The sequence below is a fragment of the Poecilia reticulata genome, chromosome 11 (assembly GCF_904066995.2).
Source record: "Poecilia reticulata chromosome 11, P_reticulata-male-v2, whole genome shotgun sequence".
NCBI lineage: Eukaryota > Metazoa > Chordata > Actinopteri > Cyprinodontiformes > Poeciliidae > Poecilia > Poecilia reticulata.
In genome coordinates, this window is record NC_088840.1 from 4,752,463 (window position 1) to 4,767,742 (window position 15,280).

General features: G+C 38.8%; 1 protein-coding gene across 1 annotated transcript; it reads right to left on the minus strand.

Annotated features, from left to right (window-relative positions):
- Positions 1-5,979: 5,979 nt before the first annotated feature.
- LOC103472133 (CMP-N-acetylneuraminate-beta-galactosamide-alpha-2,3-sialyltransferase 2-like) lies at positions 5,980-12,575 on the minus strand (the record flags this gene model as incomplete). Its single annotated transcript, XM_081612826.1, has 4 exons — positions 5,980-6,489; positions 10,586-10,742; positions 12,067-12,291; positions 12,373-12,575. Coding segments are annotated over 4 exons (753 nt in total), but the record flags the coding sequence as incomplete, so codon positions are not given.
- Positions 12,576-15,280: the final 2,705 nt, after the last annotated feature.

Sequence of the window (15,280 nt, forward strand, 5' to 3'; positions counted from 1 at the left end):
CGGCAATAAAAAAGAATTTTAGTTTTAGCACTGGAAACAGTAAGAATAATACGCTGATTGCCTTGTACATCACAGGTTTAGTAACTGGACCGGTTTGATGGAGAAACACTACAAGGAAGAAAATATTTTTAATTAAACTCTGACGTTGACAAAAGTCATTCTGCACAAATCGTCATGTGAGAGGATCTACCTGTTCTTCTGGTAAACGGAATGTGAAACAAAGCTGAACTCTGCCTGAGTGTTCCCAGTTCCACTCCTCTCAAAGCCACTTAGATAATTCAACTAAAGGCAACGCCTGTTTCTAATAGACTTCCAGACGACAGCTAAGGAATTAAAAACAGGAAACCATGTTTTTGTTGTTTATTTTTTCTATTTAATTGGGGCTCATGCTCTAGCGGGCCATTTTTTTAAATGGGGTTTTCTTACTGGTACCTGTTTTATTTTAATAGGAGTCGAGTTTGGATATGAATAACTTAAGACAATTATTAATAAAACTAGCAATTTAGATCAAAATTACCAAGCCGAGGAACCACTGTTTATTATAAAGAAAATTGCCAAATAGTTCAGCCTCTCTTATGAATTAGAGATATCTGCTGAAGTTTAGGTTTCAAAATAATAGAAGAAGGCATCAATCGAACTGGTGTTATCTGAACAGCAAGATGAATGTAAAGGACCAAATATGGACAAGAACAAGAGATGTTCAAAAATTGGGAGAGGAGAGAATTAAATTTAATCATGTCAAAAAATAGTTAATTGGTAAAATTCCAATGCAAAATAAATTAATAACACAAATTTGGGCCCAACTCAGCCGAGTTACCTGACCTATTTCTTAACTCAAACTAATTTACCTCCAGTCAAACGAGAAAGGCTGCTTAAATTACATGGATTAACCTAAATTCCACCCCTTTAATTGTGCGGCATGAGGGAAGTACTAAATAAAGAAGGAACAAAAAAAAAGTTTAGCTAAAGCAGTGCATAAAACACCTTTTCATGTCTAAAGTGTCTGCAAGAGTGGTACGGTTGTGGCTCTCCAAAGGGCAGTTTTGTCATTTCTAGCATAAGAATTTCAGTGACTAATTTAATTCAATCGAAAGTGTTCATCACCGTACATTTTTTTATTTCATAGTAGATAGAGCTACTAGCATGCAGTGATTACTGAAAAAAATGAATTCATTAAACATTCGCTCTCATTTTTGTTGCTTTGTGGCTACGTGGCTCTCCCATGTCTACCAGTTGAATATTTCACTGAGAATGTAGTCCAACAAGATGTCAAAAGATAAAATGTGTCATGTAGCACTGAAAAGATTGATTGTGCAAACATCTGAATGTCTACCGTGTTGTGTGTAGCAGTGTCTCTGGCGACAGATGATCCTTTATCTTTTATGAGAAGATAAGGTTTGAGTATCTAATACAATACTTCCTGATAGTAACCCTTTGTGTACAAATGGAAAAACTGAATATGTCTGGGTGACAATTTTGCTAGCATATTTTGTTGCAACTATTCTATTTTATTTAGTAATATTAACACTACAGCTCTATCAATTTGGGGGGCAACTTGAATCAAAAATAGTTTTTTTGGTGGTTTTATTTTTTATACAGCATCAAATTTAGGGAGGATGTGCAAAGCCATTGAATAAAAATTTGTGGCCTTGACCCAATATCTTATACTTATTTCATTGGGAACAACTTAATTATAATAAGTCATGGACACAACATTTCTGCCAGGCCGCCTCCCATGTCACCAGATGGCCTCCATGGGATCAGATAGATAAATCTATGAAACATTATTTAATCTTACAAATGTCCACTTTTTATATATATATATATATTTAGTACAAATAAAAAAAAAGCAACATCCGTGTTTTCCAAATCTCTTTTTAGGTTTAGTTTGAAAATATTACACTAGGTAGTCTTGGGCAATTTCAAAGCCAACAACTGAGTTATCTCAGTTGTGTGATAAACATCAGGTCCCTGTATAGAACTGTATGTTTTTTTCTTTAGCCAATAAAATAAAATTACCTTACTTTACCTTACACATTTTCACAACATTTGAATTTGCTGTCAGTCCCTGTGAGTCAGTATCGCTTTGACAGCAAATAAAGCCCTTCAACCTACTAGATTATAAAATTAAAATATCAATATTTTTTTCCTGTACTGAAAGCCTTTTAGGAAGAGGAGCTGTTGAGGGCTGCACAGTGGCGCAGTTGGTAGAGCTGTTGCCTTGCAGCAAGAAGGTTCCCGGCCCGGTCTTTCTGCATGGAGTTTGCATGTTCTCCCTGTGCATGCGTGGGTTTTCTTCGGGTACTCTGGTTTCCTCGCACAGTCCAAAAGCAGGACTGTCAGGTTAAGTGGCTTCTCCAAATTGCCCCTAGTGTGAGTGTGTGTGTGTGTGCATGGTTGTGTGTCTCTGTGTTGCCCTGCGACAGACTGGCAACCTGTCCAGGGTGACCCCACCTCTTGCCCGGAACATTAGCTGGAGATAGGCACCAGCAACCCTCCTATCCCCATTAAGGGACAAGGGTGTCAAGAAAATGGATGGATGGAGCTGTTGAGAAATGTTTTAAGATCTGGCTTCAGCAGGGCGTTGGAAGAGGCTTCTGAGGGAGATGCATGAAACCTGAAGAAAAACTAGTTTAACTAGCATGTTAGCATGTTTCATGTTCCACATATCCACACCCACAAGCCGTCCACCTCACTCATACTTTATTTCTCTCTCTCTCTCCTTCATAATGTTGGCATGGTTACTCTGTGTTTTAATGCGTAGGGTGTTTTTACAGCATCATAGCTGTAGCTATGCTAAGTAGACTTTGCATTCATGGCAGGATTTGCTATCAGGAAGAAGGTGTAGCATAGCTGAGCGCAAGGGAGTCAAGGGGGAGAGTCAAGAGCTTCATTGACAGCACTAAAACCCTCCTCCAGGCTCTGATTGGTTGTTTCTAGTTAGCATTGCCTCCTCTATTAACCCTTTATTGTCCTGCGGGTTCACATTCTGTCTTCAACTGGAAGCTGAATTTGTCACAGTAGTTTATGTTCAAGCAATCCAAAACTCAAGTATGAGGGTTTTATTCACACCTGACACATTTGATTTGCTTTAAATGGACCAGAGTTTGTTCCCGTCGTGTGAAAACACTGCAGCAAGCTCTGGTATGAACCAAACAACTGGGCCTAGACCCTTGTTTTGAGGTGGCCTCAGTTCGCTTCCAAACAAATTTTGCCCCACTTCGCTTCAGGTCTGAGTACAAACCGGCATCGGTCCGAACCAACTATTGGAGGTATGAGTCAGGAAGTAAAGAACAGCAAGGGCCATAAGAAAGAATCAATAGGAAACCCAGAAACTAAAGCAAACTCTAAATCGATCACCTGTATCTCACTTCGCAGCCTGCATGTGGAGCTCATCTCCTCTTGCCTTCATGCTGAGAAAGTGCGTGGCAATAAATGCTAAGCGATGTGGTGAGGAACTTTAATGCTCAGAGTGAATGTTGCGACGGAGGTGCAGCACATCAAAATGCATCAACACAATGACAATGAATATGACATTTATAAAACAAGCACTTGACAGAGTTTGGCCACGTTGAGGCTCACTGCAGGAAAAAAAAAAGACATCCAGATCAGCCAGGCAGCAGGTAAAGCAGCACACAACTACCAACATTCACCCGGATTAGCATCACAGTCAGAAATCAAACAGCTCCTGCTGTTGGACTGCCGCTACGCACTACTGGTAGTAATATTTCACAGACAGAGCGTCATTCAGCCTCCACCCAGCAGTGAACTCTCACACAGAGCAGCTGCTTGAAGCAGCAACATGTAACGTAAACAAAGAAAAAAAAAGATATTACATATGTATTAAAACCTTCGCTATGTCCGAACATAAGACAGATAATCTGAAAAGAAAAATCAGTCTCCTCTGCCTCCTCCTGCGTTCTGTAGAATTACTCCGTTTGGTCAGAAACAGCCAATCTCTTGGCTGTTTCGGCATTAATTAGAAACAGCATTAATCAGCTAGCCATGCTATCAGGAAGTTTTGATTTAATAACTCAGGATTGTTTATTTTGATGCAACCTGCATTTTACTTTGAATGAATGTTTAGTTTTTTCTTGACATTATTTGATATAGGCAGTGTTATGAGATTGATTTCACTCATATATAATTTAGAGTAGTGAGAACCATCCATCCATTTTCTAACACCCTTGTCCCTAGTGGTGTCGGGAGGGTTGCTGGTGCCTCTCCAGCTAACGTTCTGGGCGCGAGGCGGGGTCACCCTGGACAGGTCGCCAGTCTGTCACAGGGCAACACAGAGACACACAACCATACACACACACACACTCACACCTATGGACAATTGAGAGAGACCAATTGTAGTGAACCTCACTGTTAAATATTGTTTTACTGTCAGCTGGTTTCAACCTGTCAGCTGAAACCAGCTGACAGGTTTTTCAGTTGTCCCTTAAACTTCTGAAAAGTCAAAAGGATTTTTCAGAAGTCCTGAAAAAGTCCTATTCAGCAGCTGAATAGCTGCTGTATTGTGCCTGCAAGTATGTTGCATGTTTATGTCTAAATTAGGTGAATTTATTACCAGATCATTTTTTAATTTTGCCAGATAATATAGTAGCATTTATACCTTAAGCGAAAAATTAACAACAAAATTAACGGAGCATCCCTACTAATAACACTACAATTCTATCCACTTGGGAAAAAAAACTTGAATCAAAAATCTGTTTTTTGATGGTTTTATTTTTTATATAGCATTAAAATTTAGGGAGGATGTGCAAAGCCATTGAATAAAAATTTGTGGTCATGACTCTGAACCCATCCAAGATACTTAGAACAGATCAATGTGTGTATGTGCCAAAACTTTCTCAAGCTGAACAGAAACAAAACTGAAGTTATTATCTTTGGACCAATAGAGGAGCGAACTAGAATCAATGCACAGCTTCAGTTATTACAACTGAAAACCAGCGATCAGCCTGAAATCTGGGAGTAGTGATGGACTCTGACCTGAACATTTAGAGCCACATTAAGACAGTCACAAAGTCAGCCTTCTATCACCTGAAGAACATCTCCAGGTTTGGCCATGTCTAGATTGTGCTGAGACTGGTGTCTCAGCACAATCTAGAGAAACTCATCCATGCGTTTATCTTTAGCCGCATTGATTACTGCAACAGCGTCTTCACAGGTCTGACTAATAAATCAACCAAACAGCTGCAGCTGATCCAGAACGCTGCTGCTCGCGTTCTCACTAAAACCAGGAAGATGGAGCACATAACACCAGTTTTAAAGTCCCTACACTGGCTCCCTGTAGCTCAAAGAATAGACTTTAAAATACTGATGTTAGTTTATAAATCACTGAACGGTTTAGCACCACAATACATTAAAGATCTGTTATTGCTGTACCGACCGTCTAGACCCCACAGATCTTCTGGTTCTGGTCTGCTCTGCATCCCCAGAACCAGAACCAAATGAGGAGAAGCAGCATTCAGTTTCTATGCACCACAGATTTGAAACAAACTTCCCGGAAACCGTAAAACAGCTGAAACACTGGGTGCCTTTAAATCTCAACTTAAAACCCACCTGTTTAGCTTATGGCTAAATTAGGGTTAGAGTGCGGGTTCGATGTTTTTATCTTTGCTTTTTATCTATTTATTAATTTCTTTTTATTTCTCTTTCTCACTGTTTACGTTTTAATGATGTAAAGCCCCCCGGAAAACGTCCCAGTTAAACTAAAGTCCTACGGGGTTTAGAGTCCCAGTTGACGGCGTTTCAACTAAAAACCTAGAGGTTGGAGTCCTTGTCAAACGGTGTTTTTGACTAAAGTCCTAGAGGGTTAGAGTGCCAGTTAAACGACGTTTAACTGAAGTCCTAAAAGCGGTGCGGGTTTTAATGTTTTTATCTTTTTTAATCTTTTGTTTTTTCCAAAATCTCTTTCTCTTTCTCACTGTTTATTCAATGTCTCTTTTATTTTAATTATGTAAAGCACTTTGAAATGCCTTGCTACTGAAATGTGCTATACAAATAAAATTTGATTGATTGATTAATATCTTATTTACTTATTTTGTTGGGAACAACTTAATTATAATAAGTCATGGTTATGGACACAACTTTTCTCGTTTTCCTCTTATGTCACCAGTTGGGCTCTGTGGGATCAGATAGATAAATCTATAATACATTATTTAATCTTATAGATGTCCACTTTTTTTAAACAAACATATTTAGTATAAATAGATTTTAAAAAAGCAACATCCTTCTTTTCAAATTCTCTTTTTAAGTTTAGTTTGAAAATATTACACTTGGCAGTTTTGGGCAATTTCAAAGCCAACAACTGAGTTATCTCCCTGTATAGAACTGTATGGTTTTTTCTTCAGCCATCTGCTTTAGGATGTTATATTCGTGTTGTCCAGGGTGCTGTCCCGTTCTTAATTTTTTGTTTTTCAGCACTTCAAAGTAGTGGCTCCAGTTTCCTTTGTGGTCCGCTCCGTAACCAAACACGTGGATCTGGGAACAGACACGAAACAAGTTCATGAGTACAGCAGGAACGACCTGTTCTGTCATGTCCTTCCATTGCTCTGGTCCAGTGATGTTCCATCCACATCCTGCACCTCAGTCCCCCCAACACTAACGTGTCATCACAGCTTCAGCTTCAAAAATCAATTTTAATGTCTATAAATGATGATTCTAAATGACCAGCAACCAACTGATAATTTCCCCCATAAATCTGGTTCTTAATCAAATCCTAATGAGTCAAATTGAAAGTGTCATGGAATCATCAGCCTCATGACATTAACACTGACATGAAAAATAATATTGAAGAAATAAATATATCAAATCTAATTAAAAACATAAATAAGTGATAAGTTATTTACTGTTATGGTCTGTAAGATATATTTATTCTCAGTACTAGATGTGGTCTCAACAAACCCATGGCACTTCAACAATATTATTTTACCTTTTATCTGGAAATAGTGTCTGTTTATTCTTGCCATACAGTCCTCTGTATTAATTATTGCTCAAAAGGTCTTGCCATACCAGTTTATTCCTCTGTATTTACTTTAGTTTCTTAGTTTATTCTTGCATTTTGTTCTTCATTCATTTCCATTTAGTTTTCTTTTAATAGTATTATCCTCTCTTGGTTTATTGCTATGTCCACTTTAGTTTCTTTCCTGTTGCTAGATTTATTTTATTGTTTATTGATGCTCACCATCAGTAATCTTCACTCATCACCTGCTGTGCCGCCTAATTGTCGTGTGTTTCACATCGTGTGTTGATTTTTCACTGTTTATCGTCGGATTCTGTTTTTATGCCATAATTCACATCTAGTTCGTCGCTCCGTTTTATGTCCCGCTTCAGAGTTTTGCGCAATGTGCGTGTCTTTTTCTTTTTATATATATATTTTTTTTAACTCCCTAAGGTGCAGGGCGGTCGGGGAGCGTATCGATGGGGAAAAGGCAGTCTGACATAAACCTTTTAAAACAACGGAAACAATTTCGGTATTTTGATTATTGAATTTTAAAAGTGCTGTGTTGTTATATCACCCCCGTTTCATACCGGACCACTTACAGCTCCGGTGTTAACGCTATAAAATGAACGCTCTCTATCGTGGTATCACCCATGGATGGATTTCTTTATTTAAATGGGTTCATGTTTCAGAGGGATACAAAGTGAGGGTATCGTGATTTTAGTAATTACATTTTTATAAGAGCGATTTTCTGTTGTCCTCCCATGGAAGTGGGCAGCCTTCAAACAGAAATAAAACGCTTTTTAATATAAGTTGCTGCTTTGACATGATCACAGAACTGCCAAAACATATGTACAAAAGGAGAGCTGCCATCGATACAGTTGCAGCCAAGCATGATTTAATGTTACGAAATACAGTTTTAGCAAGTTGCTCAAAGTCTAAACTGGTATTGTTGTGATTGTAAGATGTAAAGTTTACCTTCGACCAAACGCCCCCCAAAGGAATCCCAGCGTCCCCCTTTTGTAAAAATTTCTGCCAATTTCCCTTCTTATCCCCTTTCCTCTAGCCATGCCCAGGGCCACTTGTTTTTAATTCCTTTCTCAAGTAAACGTGTTTCTTTACCGGGTGAGACAAACTCCATCTTCTTTCATATCGCATTTGATTCAACCGCCGAAGTCTAAAATTTGACTTACAAATGAGTTGCTTACAGTGTGCAAATCACACAGGCATAATCAGGGAAGATTACTTCTTCTCATACCTGGAGCCGTCCTACATGATATGGACATGTGCTTCGGCTAGTTGACATTTTACCATCTGTGTGATATTTAGATTGTTTTATTCATTGCATTTATTGCGCCAGTAAAAACGCAAAATTTCACCAAGTATTTTTGATCTAATTTCTAGCGCAAATTTCATATTACGTGTGAAAACAGACAAAACTAATATGCGAGTAACTTTTCAGCAACATGAAGAAACTTGTTTCAATTCAGTAATTCTTGAATAGATATATAGATAGATGGATAGAAGGGCAAGATTTTGTTTGGGTGAACAAAATCCTGCCTAAGATCAGTAACTGTTAGCGATCAGTAGCATACTGCTGCTGGTTGTTTAGTGTACTACGGAGCAGAAAGCTGACGTTGTTTCTCCCCACAGTCAGTGGGTGGCGCAGGTTGCTACAATCGATAGTAGCCACACAAGCACACCCACTAGAAGGACACTAACGCACCCACTACAACACATTCATTCTGTTGGCTGAGAGGTTGCCAGGCGACTGTGCCAAAAGATATTTTCAAAAGCGAGCAGAGAGTCACTTTTGTGTGAGCGCAAGGAGAAGTTCTAAGTACAAACGTTACAAGTTTTGGGAAGAAAGACATAAGCTGTGTCCGAATTCAGGGTCTGCATCCTTCGAAGGATGGATTTGTAGGCCGATTACGTCATAGCGTGGCGACAAGGCCTGTCCGAATTCAAAGACTCCTTCAAATGCGTCCTTCTTTTCCCCACTGCAAATTCATTGCGTGTTCCAACAAGGCGTTCAGGCAGAGCGTCAATGGCGGTGAATAGCGACAAATTATTTAGCTATATAACACTTTAAATGACACAACGTGATTTGGTACAACGTTTTTAGGCGAGAATGTAATTGTGTAAATCTCAAATATCTGCTTGGTTCATTAATACATCACCTAATTGCAATATTGCTCTGACATTTTCGGACCTGTCTGCTACCGCTGCGTTAACAGCCAGCTCCCCTCGCCAGCTGTCAGCTGGCCGGGCGCTCCAGGTTTGGTACACCGAGAGAAAACGCCTAACTCCTGGCACATTGTTATAAAAACTCCCGCTAGTTTTCCCCAATGAGTGGGAGTTAAACACCGATATTATTCAGACAGGTCTGGTTGAAAAATGTTTGATTTATAAAGTATTTCAAAGCAGAGCACATCGGTTTGATTGATTAATTAAAGTTAAGCCTCCAAACATAATAGGTTTATTTAACCGTAATGTCCTATCAGTGATGTGGAGAGTATTATATTTGTAAGTGAATAATTTGTATTCCTTGTAGAAAAGTGCAGTACACATTTGAAAATTTTAGAATCAAACTAAGAGATTTCCTTTTTACTATGGAACATCCTTTACTATAAAAGGTGAAGAATAATATAGAAATCAGTAATACATGACTGAAAAACAAACTTCGACTCTGTTTTTTTTTTCTTTTTCTTCTCCTCTCTTTGCTTCACGCTATCACAGTTGCTAGGCAACATGAGTTACGCTGAGGTGTGTGTGTGTGTGTGGGGGGGCAGTTGGTGAAGGCTAGACCTGTCCGAATCCACAGATATTTTTCTTCCGGTCTTAGTTTATTCCCGGCCTTCAAAGGACCCGTCCTATGTAGACCAGTCCTTCGAAGGATGCAGACCCTAAATTCGGACACAGCTATAAAGTCCTGCTTTCAAAATAAAAATGTAAGCATAAATGTTTCGAGATCAAAAGACATGAAATCCTGTTTTCAGACTGAAAATGTGTGCTCTTGGATTATAGCAAAAAAAATAATTCACCCATATATTGCTAAGTACGCCAGTTATATAAATATAATATTTAAGTACTATACAGCTGCATGTGCATAAATTGCTCTTATGTTTCTGAGACTGTTTGCTTGAAGAAGATCGAAGTCAAAACTCTGACTTGCTATTAGTTAAAGCGTCCAAAACGTACCAATCTTTTACTTCTTTTATTAGGTTTTACGACACATAGGAAAAACATTTTTTGATTGCTACATTTTTTAGACTGAAAAGTGTAGAAGATCTTAGTTTTGACGCCAATTGTGATCTTTGACCAATTAAATGGTTTCCCAGCATACATCTGTAATGGTCTGTATTTTACTCCCTGACATAAAAGGTTTAAATAATAACAAGAGCTGTTCTCTTGAAAACAGTCTGGTAGAAAAAAAAATAGGGGAAATCAAAATGGACTGAACATTTATCCACCAAAAATGTGGTGACAAAATGCAGCTGCAGTTGTGTTAGCATTTCTCTGCAGTTGATGCAATTATTCTATATATAATGACTTATTAAAACAAACATACAAAAAAACAACAATGTATGTTGGAAGAACTTCATGGTCTTGGTAAAAAGTGTCAAACAGTCTTACCTCATCGCAAATGTGAAGTGCAAGAATAAAAGTCATGAAGCCAGTGGATGGATACCGTCCTTTTTTTCCCAGCCAGACTACATGAGAATACGTCATGAAAGCTGGGTTGACCACCATCACCTGTTGCCAAAAAAGCCCCTTATATAAATCATTGCAACCAGAAATGAAACATTAGCTTTACACAAAACTTACCAAATCTCTGTTAACTTTAATGTTCGGTTTCATGAATTTGTGTGATCTGATGGAGAAGAATGGCACGAGTAAGAAACAAATGGCCTTTTTCCTGTAGAAAGCAGTTTATTTCACATGCCAGAAGGTTAACAGACCATTGAACATCTAAACTTCAATGTATCTTCTTGGCATTTTTTGTGACCGACCAGCATAAAGTAGTAAATTGTGAACTGGAAGATACAGCATACATGGGACTTTTTTTGACAACATTTTGCAAAAAATACCTGGAACGTATTCAGCCCTTTGAGTCAACACTCAAATGGCCTCACGGTGGGAGCCTATAGCAGGTATAGATGATGGATGGTAGAATATATAAATGATTTGTTGAAATCATAGTTTCAGTACTGTTTTGGTTTGTCTCTGTGTCAGTTTTGAGTGTCTACTAACTACATTCGTAAACCATCTACTTTGTGAATGCCTTAACCACAGTCAAACTGGATGGAGAGCACCTGTTATCATTGAAAGTGGTTAGCTTTCATGCTGCATTGTGTCAAATGAACCAAAACAAGTTGAGCAACTGGTTCACCTTTTTGCCTATTGTGGTGCTGCACTAAGAACCACTAAAGGAAACACCATAAAAACCTCTGAAGAAGACACTGAATGCAACTTCCTTCTTCACAAAATTTAAACTAAAATGGAGTGGCATCAGATTTTAACGGGTTGTGGGATTTCTCTTGATTGGCAAAAGTCTATGAGCCAAATTCCTGTGTTTGTTTTGGCTGTATTTACCCAGAATTCCATGCGTTATAGTCTGCTTCCTGCTTTTGGAGAGGTCTCCGGTCCGCTTGGTGTTCACATATGCATTTAAACCCCACCAGTTTTCCCTTCAGTCGAACCCAGACCGAGAGTTCATTTTTTTGGTCCACATCAGAGTTCGATTACGCATTCACACCTCCCCAAACAAATCAGACGGTTTAGGCAAATGAACTAGAGTTAAATGGGCTAAATAGGCTGGTGTGAATTCACCCTAAATTACATGAGTCTGGATCTAAGTCGGGGTTCTCCTGAAGGGCTGGTGGCTGTGGACAACTACGTGTAGGATCGTTAGGATTATCATTTGCAAAATCCTTTTCTTTAATGTCACAATTATGTACAACTTTGCATTGGTCAATCATATAAAATCTACAGCGAAGAATGTTACCGCTAAATTTGAAGCGGCATTAACACATTTTCAAGACTATGTTAGAGTTCTCATTTTGTTCAATATGCTAATGTGAATGCTTGTTAGGCACAAACCAAACACTGTTCACAGACGAGTCCATAAGGAATTGGACAAAGTTGAAAACATGACTTGCCCATTGTAAAACGTAGACGTGGTGGCCTTTATGGCCCACTCAATATCTAATATCTTGAATGGAAACAGGACGAGATGAGTGGAGTTATCCAAATCCACAGCGCTCTCAGGATACATGACACGATGAGTCGTTCTGGTCCCCACATCATTTTCGTAGCCTTTGATTTTAGCAAAGTTCATTCTGAACAAGACAGAATGACAAATTTAACCATGAATGATATTTTTTTGGATGTTTTTCTTCCAGCAAATTCTTGACATCTACCTTATAACAATGTCCTGGAAATCAATTAGAGGTCCATAATGGGATCCTTTCAAGTTAACAGAATTTCCCACCACGGCACAAGTCCTGCACTTGTTAGAACTGGGTCCTTTAAGATCAGGAACAGGAGGAAATATCTGGAGCAGCTTGTGCACCGTTGCATTATAATAACTGTAATTGCGACGCTCATTTTGGAAGTGCTGGAAAGAAAGTCAAACACATTTTATTGCTGGATTCAGTTTTACAATTTTACAGGTAAGGTCTTTGTAGGATTTTTCTAGGTTGTAAAACTTCACTTTTACAAAGTGTAGGGTTGCCACCCATCCCTTAAAATACGGAATCGTCCCGTATTGAACCGATATGGGACGCTATTTGTTCCGTATTTCTTTAAATGTCCGATAGACACGCCTATCACACACCTTGTCAAGGCTAATTGTAACAATAATGACCAAAATAAAACACAGGATATATTAAGGTCAGCTAAATTGTCGTGGCAGGATGTAAATAGGACCCCCAAGAAAGCTACGGACCGACACTGTTGTCACAGTTGCCTAGAGATGGACACTACGCAGCCACGGTGAGCTGCTATCAACCCGCATCTTTTTAAAACATCCTCAAACCGATACCATCATGTCCTTAGAAGCAAAACTTCTCATAAAGTACAGACGTGAGGGAAGACGCAAATCCCAGGCTGAACATGTTGGTGAGGATGAATACAGTCCATTAAAAGAAATGTGTTCATCATCGCGCGGTGTGCTGTATGTTGTCAGACAGAATGGATCAGGAGAGGAACTGCAGACCCATTAGAACCTAAAAAACCACCAGAGTCTCTTCGTCCCTCAATCATCTCCTGAGGCAGATACGTATGGTACAGAACATTTAGCCATGATTAAGTTTTTTATTGTGGTTTTAGTAGACTGTTATGGTTTGACTATTAAATAAGCAATTATTTGCTTATTTTGATAGACACACTATCATGGGGTGGGCCATCCCACCCCATAAGAGTAGATCAATATGCGCCGTGGTGAGCGTACCTTATTTTAATTTCTGAAAGGTGGCAACCCTACTTAAGTGAAAAGGATGACACAGTTTTACAACCTAGAAAAATCCTACAAAGTTCTTACCTTCCACCACTTAAAATCTTCTTCAGATAGCTTGGTGTTGGCGGTCAAAAACGGTTCAATAGATCGTCTCATGTGTTTTCTGAGCAGCACGTCGTTTTTGGAAAAACACCTCTCACAAGGACATGTGCTCTGGTTCTTAAGCTGGAGCTGGAGCTTACGACTGAAATCTGAACTCCAGAGCACAGAGACGGCGGCCATGAAAAACAAGAAAATCAGCAACTTCAATTTAAATGTCATGCTGGATGGACAGCTCTCGTTCCGTGGGCTTCAGTCTAGGAAGAACAAGAAAAACACACATCAACGCTCACATACCTGAACATCTGTTTACCTAATGCTGCACCTGCCAAAAATAAAAGCTCCTCAAACTGTTATAGTCACAGACATTCACATTAGCTTGTCACTTCTTCAAACCTATCAAATATATTAATTACTTAGATGTTTCTTGCCATACAACAATAACTAAACTTTATAAAACACCATAAAAAAACCTTTTTACAGTCTAATTTCTGTTTTTCTGAATTTCACCAATGACTTACCCAGTTTGAGACCTTCTCCTGAGCTCTGGATAAGTTCGGTTCCTTATCTAACAAAGACTGTTTGACAGACGGTGAAACAGACATAAAGTGCTTTATAGTTAAAAACAGGATTAGTGAAATACCAAAGATGGTGAAGAGGTGTGGTTTGCTGATTTAGTATGTTATCTATCTATGCATGACAGCAAATGAGCTATGTATTTTTTTGTTTGTTTTGTCTTGCTTTTTGTTGTTTTGTTTTTGTATTCCTGTGAAAAAGAATTTCTTGAGCTAAAGATGTTATTCTGGTTTTTATTGGTTTGATCTGATATGAAGAGGGCTGAAAGTTGAAGCCACCATTTATACACAAGCTTGATACACATTTTCACAACATGTCAGTCCCTGTCAATCAATATCACTTTGACTTCAAATAAAGCTCATTTGCTGTCAAATTTAAATAAATATATCAATGTATGAATATATAAATGTATCAAAAGGCTGTCCTGGGCTGAAAGCCGTTTAGGAAGAAGAGCTGTTGAGAGATGTTTTAAGATCTGGCTTCAGCAGGGGTAGGAAGAGGCTTCTGAGGGAGATGAAACTGGCATGAAACCTGAAAAAACCAAAGCTTAACTTGTCAGCTTGTTGCATGTTCCACATATCCCACAACCATCCCGTCACTCTCATACTTTATTTCTTTTGTTTCAAGCCTCTCTTACTTTATATCTTTCTCTCTATCTCTCTCTCTCTCTTCATAATGTCGGCATGGTTACTCTGTGTTTTAATGCGTAGGGTGTTTTTACAGCATTATAGTCCTAAGGGGGACTATGTTCAATTGGGTGGGATTGCCCAAAAAATTCACACTTTCGTTTAGTTTGGCTCACTTTCACACTGGACTTTTGGGATGTTTGGAGCACCAGGAGGAAGGTCTAATGCTGTTCTTGTGTACGCAATGTTATATGTGCTAATGGCAGAGAAACTACATACCGTTACAGGAAAACTATTTATTAACCATCATCGGTAGCTATGCTAACTAGCCTTAGCATTCATGGCAGGATTTGCTATCAGGAAGAAGGTGTAGCATAGCTGAGCGCAAGGGAGTCAAGGGGGAGAGTCAAGAGCTTCATTGACAGCACTAAAACCCTCCTCCAGGCTCTGATTGGTTGTTTCTAGTTAGCATTGCCTCCTCTATTAACCCTTTATTGTCCTGCGGATTCACGTTCTGTCTTCAACTGGAAGCTGAATTTGTCACAGTAGTTTATGTTCAAGCAATCCAAA